A 9262-nucleotide genomic window follows, 5' to 3' on the forward strand; every position below is an offset into this window, starting at 1 on the left:
CCATGATGTTACCCACTACTGAGATCAGGACAACAGGGCTGTAGTTCCCCAGATCCTCCTTTCAGCCCATTTTGTAGATGGGTGTCACATTGGCAAGCCTCCGATAGTCTGGCACTTTCCCTGTTAACCAGGACTGCTGACAGATGATGGAGGAGCAGCTTGCCAGCTCAGGGGGCTGGGTACCTGGACAGCTGATCCTACTACTAACTACAGAGGCAAAGGATGCATTAAGTACCTCAGCCTTTTCCTCATCCTTTGTCACTGTGTTTCCCTCCATATCCACTGAAGGATGGAGATTCTCCTTAGCTCTCCTTTTGTTGCTAATATATTTATAGAAACATTTTCTTGTCTACTATGGCAATAGCCATTCTGCAGAACACACTATGAGCCAGATCCTGCAAACATGTTGAAATTGGTGTGACGTGAATAGAGATGGAATATTGCTACTGTGCCTAAAATGAAAAGTGTGCATGTCTGCAAGTTATGTCCCTTTGATATAAACCACCAAGCTATCTTCTAGTTAGCAACATTTCAAAGACTACAGTAAACCCACAAATGAATAAGAAATTAAATATTGCTTACCTGTCTGAGCAGTTACATCATCTGCTGCTTTTCTGGCCACCTGTGCGGAGACTTTGTTTAACCGATATGCCTACAACAATTACAGAAAATTACCAAGTAGCCTTCAGTTCAGTACAGCATAACTCATTCTCAGAGAAACATAGTATTTCCATACAGCAGCCTGCAGCACTCTCTGAAAGCTCCCTAAGCCATACAGATAAGCATACGCACTATTACAAAACTTCAAAAGGAACAGCTCTATACATCTCAGCAAGAGAGTTCTGGGGCAGGTCTCATCCCATATATGCCCCAACCTATAGCTGCTAATCATAGAATTTCATTCTGGAAGGTACTGAATTAATCCTACTGAAGTAACAGAAGCTCTAGACTTTGAGGACCAAATTAACCTACTTTTAGATTCACTTTTTATTCAAGTAGCGTATTTCCTTTCACATATTTCTCAAATTCTCAAAACAACACAGAAAAAAACAGGAATGAGAAATGCAAGCTTGAAAGGACTTCCCTATACATCACCATGAACAACACTCAAATAACATCCAGGAAAAAAGCAGTTCCATTGTGGCATTTAGTAAGTTGGAAAGACTGAAGGCAAACACCTCTGTTGACAGAACTAAGACATTCTAGGAATGCTCAAACAAAAACCAGGAGGTGATTCACCCCCTCTACTCTGTTCTTATGAGACCCCACCTGAAATACTGTATCCAGCTCTGGGGCCTTCAAAATAAGAAGGACATGGACCTGTTGAAATGAGTCCAGAGGAGGGCCACAAAGATGATCAGAGGGCTGGAGCCCTCTGAAACCCTCTCCTATGAAGACAGGCTGAGAGAGTTCGCGTTGTTCAGCTGGAGAAGAGAAGGCTCCAAGGAGACCTTAGAGCGGCTTGCCACCAGTATATGAAGGGGGCCTACAGGAAAGCTGGGGGGACTTTTTACAAGGGCAAGTAGCAATAGGACAATGGTTTTAAGCTGAAAATCGATAGATTTAGATTAGATATTAAAATAAATTGTTTATTGTGAGGGTGCTGAGACACTGGAACAGCTTGCCCATAGAAATTGTGCATGTCCCCTGCCTGAAGTGTTCAAGGCCAGGTTGGAAGAGGCTTTGAGCAACCTGCTCTAGTAGGAGGTGTCCCTGCCCATTGCAGGGTGGTTGGAACTAAATTATCTTTAAGGTCCATTCCAACCCAGTCCATTCTTTGATTCTATGAACATTATTGTCTGTGGCTTTGTCAACAATAGGCACACTATGACTGACACTCACAGCAAGTACAAGCATCTACAGCAACGGAAATTATCTACAACCCCATCACATGGCTCTAGAGACAACATGCAGTCAAAAAACACAACACCAACAGACTCTGAGACTAAGCTAATCTTGGACACTAAGACAAAAATCTTGATTAACATTTAATGTATAAATAGTTCAACAATCTTACCAAATGCTCAAGGCCATAGTCAGCTTGTGCAACTCGGGTGCTGCTGAAAGTGTTTGTTTCAATGATGTCAGCACCTGACAACAAGTATTCCTGCAAGACATGAAAGAAAAAAACAAACTCGAAGACCTTCAGAACTCAGATCTGGAATTAAAGCAACCCAACTATTTGTCTCGTTCATTTGACAAAATGTCAGAAATCACCTTTTAATTCAAAGCAGATCAAACTCTGAAGGCCTTACTCTAAGGCCTATGGCCAAAGCAATAGTGTTCCATGTAACCAATTTTCAGAGCTTTATTGGCAGCCACACTTTTTATTAACAGGTGACCATTATAGTCATCTCTGCCACTGAGTCCAGCACCCAGAGCACATTCTAGATTTGTGCACAAGGACAAGGTGAGACAGAGTCCAATTGCCATTAGCAAGTGAGGGCTGCTATGGGCAGAATCAGAAAAGGCACCAGGCAAACAGCAACAGAGAATTACAAAATTTTAATATTCTGAAGTTGCCTGTACAGCACAAGAATAAAATGGGATAGAATACAAGAACTACGTTTTGTGTAGATCACATTTAAAGTTTAAGTAAAGGCCCAGATTCACAAAAAAAATTAAGCCTTCTGCTCCCACTTTTGTGTCTCATTCCCACTGAAGTAAACTGAAATCAATGCAAATTGAAATAAAATTTTTGAGGATTCTAGTCTGTGTTTTGATAACTTTTATCAGTTGGTCTCCTCCATCCCTAACTCCTCTTTTTGATCAGGTTAACCCTTAGGTGACCCCTGTGACCCCTAAATTAGAACATTTTGAGTGCTATTAAGTAAAAAAAGTTTATGTAGACATTAAACATAAACTACTCAGATTTTCCTGTAAGAAGCAGGTTAGTTCAGTGGGTTCAACACAGCAAATATACTCATTAGGAAGTCTATATACTCATTAACTATGGAGAGGTCTGCTTCAGGCTGCCACATTTAACAACTCCTTAATAGACAATTATAGAAACATGAATCTAGAATTCAGATGTGTTCTACTTAGATGCACCTCTAGAACTGGTTGAGGAGAAAACAAAAATGAAATAAATCATACTATACAATTAATACAAACGCATCAGGGACATAAATAAAAAAGGGATTTAAAAAACAACACTGTCTTGGTGACATCAGGAACCAAGACACAAATGCTGTGTTCACACAACCAGAACAGTTAAATCTGTTCATTCTTTTTCGCATGGTTACCTAGCACTCTCTTCCCTATTCCCAAAAGATGCAGGAGAGCCAGTAGCCTGTGGCATGGAAAAGGGGAGTGCAGAGACCAAATTCTCCTTCCTTCTCTTGTCTAGAGACAGAAACCAGAACCACCCACCTTGTGTATGTCACAGATTATATCAGGTTGAGTTATACTGAGAAGGTCATTATTGCCTTTCAAAGACCTGGGATGATCTTTAAATTCGTTCCCTCTGAAATCTTCTTCTGACAGGGCATGTTGCTGGATCATGGTACCCATGCCTCCATCCAAAATCATTATCCGCTCCTGCAGAATTGATTCAATTTCATCTTCCACGCTTTTCTGAGTATCTGCTGTAAGAAAATATATGCAATATTCAAGCAGCTTTGAAATTCCTTATCCTATACACTTGTGCAACCTGAGCTGTGCAATCTGTGAAACAGTAATTGGTTTACTTCACCTACAGCTGCAATCACATGACGTCAGGTAACAGCTCCATCTATCTAAACAGAATTACACTCAATTGATCCTTCACCTAAGTACAGTCACCAGCACACAGTCAGCTGCATAAACAAGAGTATCAGAAGTTCATAAGGACATACACCAAACTCTCTATATAAACTAGTCTTAAAGTGCAATAATTTCCACTACAGCAACATCTGAACAGCAATGCAGAGCTGCCTCTTGGTACCAGACACCACACTGTAAGTAGTACACAAATGCAAACCGGACACTAGGAAACTTCATTAAAAAAAAATAATTCTACTTTAATTGCCTATATGGTAACGACAGAGAAAGAGAAAAGTAAGCAAAAAAAATTCTTCAACTGAGTCCCAAATTCACCTCTTTCTAGGATCAGAGCAGTTAATAACAATTTTGCACTTCCATTAGTGAGCCAACACCAAGATACCTTGACAGGTAAGAGCCAAATATGACTGAAAGAGAAAACTGTAGAAATTTCAGAGCTATCATCAGGAATGAAGATGCAGTATTGTAATGCTTTAGGATCCCAAACAAAGCCCAGCCCAAATGTTAAACACAAAGCCAAAACTGAAAAAAAAAAAAAAAAAAGAAAAAAAAAAAAAAAAAAAAAAAGCACAACACCACAAAACCCCCACAACATCAACAAAAGTAATCCTACTTTTCCTCTTAGGAACATACACAGAATTATTTCATAACAAAGACACATTTATATGCATATAGCAAAATAATCAAACAGCCTTTTTACCAAAAATCCAATTTACAATAGTGGCACCTCACTTATCTTTCACAACCATGTAGATGAATGATCTCCTGTTGTTCATCTCTCTTCTTCATTCATCTTGGGCTTACTCACTTTGAGTAAACATCTATTTTGCATTTTGGTTATGCACAACCATCAAAACACTTGTAAAAAAAGAATTATCTGTGAAGCACAAAAACATCCTTATACCTCATTACAACTTACATACAGTAGTACTTGAAAATCACTGGCAATTGTTAACTGATCTTACTGTCCTCCTTCTACAGTCTTGCAATGCAGCTTCTGTTTTGACATTAGTACTATTAAAAAATAATTCACTGGAGACAAGATAAGGCCAAGAAAAAACTATTACAGGATTACATCTATACCAACACTGGAAAATTAGCTCTAAATCAGATGAAGTCTCAGCAAGAATATAAGAGAAATAAAATTTGCTTTATAACAAGTATGAAGCAGTTGAAGGGAAAATAAAATACAAAAAAGCAAGCCACTCTCAAGCTGAAAGTTTTAACACCATACAGGCAGGATCAGCAGGTTCTTATACAAAAGGCTTAAGCCTACTCGTGTTAAACCATCAAATTATTCAGGAAAATAAAATCAGTCCTTGAGTTAAAGGCTTTCAGAAGCAAGACTCAAAAAATTGTATCTGAAAGTATGACCACAATGCAGATTGCCATGGAGCATAACTCATGTTTTGCAAGAGCTTCAACCCAATGGTGCGTAGACGTTAGAGCTTGCTTTTGCTTTAATGTAGCCTCTAAGTCATCTCCTTGACGCCAAGAGCTCCAGCCCAAACAGCTGAGATGAGCCATCAGAACCCTCTCAGTCCTCCTTTCTATAGGCTTCTGTTCCTTTTATCTACGTGATTCCCACCCATCTCCTCATGAACAGTGGGAAGCAAAGATCTACAGTCATCTGTTTGGTTTTAAATCCTGCACATCACATAGTGTGCTTCGTTGTCTCTACAGCTTGCCTCTCTGAATAGATGCTCCTTCAGTGTACAGTTTTCTGCCTCATCTTTGCTTCCAGCTCTCTGAGAACCCTATTCTGAAGAAGCTTTCCAAATTTGTGCTTCATCAGCAGCATCTCAAAATGCTGCAGGAAATACAGTGGTAATAATAAAGGTGGCCATCAGACAGACCCTATGTTTTACAAATGTATGGCATAGCCCCCAGCTCACCAAAACCCAATTTACCTGTCTGCTATGGGTAACACTTGACTCTTCCTCCATCAGGAGCCTGCACTACATGGAGCCATACTCTGGCACACTAACAATGCATTTTTCAAGTTGGAAACAGTCTGCAGACAGGTCGAAAAAGACCCCAGAAATCAGAGAGGATCAATTCATAAAGCCATGCTAGAAAGTGCTGAACTCTGTCCTTGGAAGCAAAGCAGGGAGGAGGCAGGGAGCCAGCTCAGCTAAACAAGTACCAACATCTTTTTTCAGCATTCAGCTCACGTAATTGCCACCTCCAGACAGGACACGAGTTGGTTGCAAACTAAATGAAAAAATATTTGGAAAAATTCCTAGGCAGGGAAAAAATTAGGTCAGCTTTTTCTGTTGTTGTTGGTTTGTTGTTTGGTGGGGTTTTTTTGTTTACAACCTTGTTCATACTTCTGCTAAGCCAGAAGTTGTTTAAAATTTTATTTTAAACAGATTGCTGGTGAACTTTGAGAAACAGATTCCCTCTTTTATTCAGAAGAGTGCAGGAGAAAAACTGCCTCTGTAACTGTACCAGAAATAGTAGCAAACCAGAAGTGGTAACAGGACACAGGATGAATCACCTTGATTTCACACTCTACTGAAACTTAGAATACAAAGCGCATTACCACATAGTGTTCTAGAGCTGGAACTAGTTAACCAACAGCCCAGAAAGCCAACTGTCTCCTGGGCTGCATCAAAAGAACTGTAGCCAGCAGGTCAAGAGGGGTGGTTCTGCCCCTTTACTCTGCTCTCAAAAAACCCCATCTGGAGTTACTGTGTCCAGTTCTGGAGCCCTCAACATAAGAAGGATATGGAGCTTTTGGAGGTGGTCCAGAGGAGGGCCACAAAGATGATCAAAGGGCTGGAGCACCTCTGCTATGAATACAGGCCGAGAGAGTAGCGGTTGCTCAGCCTGGAGAAGAGAAGTCTCCTGGGAGACCTCATAGAGGCCTTCCAGTATCTCAAGGAGGCCTGCAGGAAAGCTGGGGAGGGACTGTTTACAAGGGCTTGTTGTGATAGGATGAGGGGTAATGGTTGTAAGCTGAAAGAGGGTAGATTTACATTGGACATTAGGAAAAAATTATTTAGTGCAAGTGTGCTGAGACACTGGAACAGGTTGCCCAGGGAGGTTGTGGATGCCTCCCCCCACCTCACAAGTGTTCAAGGCCAAGCTGCAAGGGTTTTTGAGCAACCTGGTCTAGTGGGAGGTGTCCCTGCCTATGGTGAGGAGTTGTAACTAGATTGTTAATGTCCCTTCCAACCCAAACCATTCAATGATTCTATGACCATACCAAGTCAGAACAAAAGCTACCCAACAGCATGGGCTTAAAATCCAATGGAATATGGAATGCATATATAAATCCTAATATTCTACTTTACTTCCCCAAGGTAAACACTCTGTTTTGAGATCACTTGAAGAGGGAATTATTCTGGAAAGGAGAAATTACAACTACAACTTTTATCCCTTGTAGGTATTTCCAACTAAGTTTGCATAGCAAAAGTGCTCCTGTGGTATAGCTCTTCACTGTTACATTCTACCACTAACAATTGCAAACCTTACCCAGCTGAAACCTACCATTTTCACAATATGACAGCTAAACAGCACAGGGGAAAAGTCAGGATGATATTCCTTCATCTCATTATCCTGACTCAAGCCACATATATGCAGAACTGAAAGGATAAACGCATGTTCTCCACGAGGAACAGGACTTCAAAGCTTGCAATTTGCCTAAAACCACATTTTTCTGATGCCTTCACTGATTCTCAAAAGGTGTTTTTTTATTATTAATGCACTTCTATTAAAAATTTATTCTTGGTATAAAATAGCCTGACATATTAGGAAAGGAATAAGGGATTGCAGAGCTTTTCATAAAGGACCAATCCAGCTGTGACACTATTGTAGTATTTTTGTTACATTAGTGTCAAAGAACACAAACTGAAGAACGACAATGGGGTATAGGTATTTACAGTACCTCCTATTTCCTAGGTTGACCAGGTCCTGTCCTAGCAGGCAACAGGGCCACTCCACATTTGCACATCCTAATTTAGCAAACCAGCTTTGTCCTGCACAAGCTCCAAGCAAAAGTTTCTCCATCACTCAAAAATTACTGCGCAGCATGCAGAAATTATGACAATAGTTGCTAGAGAGGATACTCCTGCTGTCAGCCTGCCACAGACATCTCACAACCTTAGCATTACTTGCTGATTAATTAAATCTTCTTCAACTGGATGCCCCCTGGCAACACTAAGAGTTTCATGAACTGTAGCAACAGATGGCTGACAGGTCCTCTACAACAGTGGGCAGCAGCACCTGTTGCTAAGCCATTTGTTACCTTGCCTATTCAAAGAGAGAAGCACTGGATCTTAGCACTTTATCTTGGGTACCTATGTAATCATGCTGACATTTTCCATGTCTTCACTCTTAAGAACCATTCAGGTCTTCCAGACAAACACTTGTGTAGCCAATCCATTTACAAAGTTAACTTGAAAGGCAAACAATAACCACAAAAATCACTTTAGCCCCAGAATAAAACAGAAGGCCTGCTTGTTTTTTCTGCTGTCTCGAGCTAAATATGCAAATCCCAGGCTCAGAAAGCTTCCTGTATAGTAACCACAACTGCCCATCTCCTGACATCAAACTGTCCACAACATATTATTAGATATTTATTACAGATAGGAACCACGGGGAAACAAAACAGCCTCTCACCCTACACTGTCTCACTCCGAGGCATGCCCTGCCACTGAAAAGCTAGGGAGAAGCCCTTCACTCAGCTTCCCATGGTCTGCTCCCGAACACAGGTTCTTTGCACCACTGCCAGACATACACAGCACCATCTACTGCCTTCTGCCCGTTCAGTGGGGCTTCCATCTCAGCAGAACTTTCCCTCAACCGCCACCACTTCTCTAGCTACTGCTGAAACACCCTCCCACGTTTCCCATCTCAGCCAAACCCACTCAGTTCTAGTAGCAGCAGGGCAGCTGCTAGTGATGGTTTGGCCCCACACAGCACGGGAGAAAGGGCAGAGCAGGTCAACCTCATCTTTGTCAGAGGAACCCGGAACAGCCTCAGACCACAGAAGCTGACGATGGAGTCGGAACCGCACGCAGCGTCGCGGTGAGGGCGGCTGCAGCCCCGGGACTCGAGCCCAGGCTGAATCACGGGAGCAGCAGCAGAAACATCAAAAAGGAATACGCCTGGGATCCCTGCAGCCGGCAGCACCACTGAAAGCAGCCACTGACAGAACTGTCCCTTTAAAAACGTAGTATCAACTAGCAGCTGATTTTACTTCTTCCCTTCCAACGACTTCTGTTTAACCCCCGAAATGACACTTTCAGCTTAGAGCCCCGGAGCAGCTGGACACACCTGGTCCCTACCATCAAGCTGCAGACTTTAAGGCAGTTGTTTGTGGGATTTTTTTTAATTCTTCCCGCTTAGCTGCGTCCGACCGCGCGCCACGGGCGTCCCAGCGCCCTCCGGACCCCTCCCGGGTAGAGAAAAGCCCGCTGCAAGCGCCCGGCTCTGCACCAGAGCAGCCGAGGGCTCCAGCAACGAGCACCCTAACTCAACAACCGCGCGTTCG

The 9262-nt window shown here is 42.1% G+C and overlaps 1 protein-coding gene across 1 annotated transcript in view; it reads right to left on the minus strand.

Annotated features, from left to right (window-relative positions):
• Nucleotides 1-9262, minus strand: part of MTR (5-methyltetrahydrofolate-homocysteine methyltransferase) — a 56420-nt gene that overhangs the window by 42187 nt on the left and 4971 nt on the right. Inside the window, 4 exon segments of the mRNA XM_009997596.1 lie at nucleotides 583-652; nucleotides 2018-2107; nucleotides 3373-3587; nucleotides 8637-8832. Coding sequence (XP_009995898.1) covers nucleotides 583-652; nucleotides 2018-2107; nucleotides 3373-3587; nucleotides 8637-8832 — 571 coding nt within the window.

This window comes from Chaetura pelagica, unplaced genomic scaffold (genome assembly GCF_000747805.2).
Source record: "Chaetura pelagica isolate M959 unplaced genomic scaffold, ChaPel_1.0 scaffold235, whole genome shotgun sequence".
Taxonomy (NCBI): Eukaryota; Metazoa; Chordata; class Aves; order Apodiformes; family Apodidae; genus Chaetura; species Chaetura pelagica.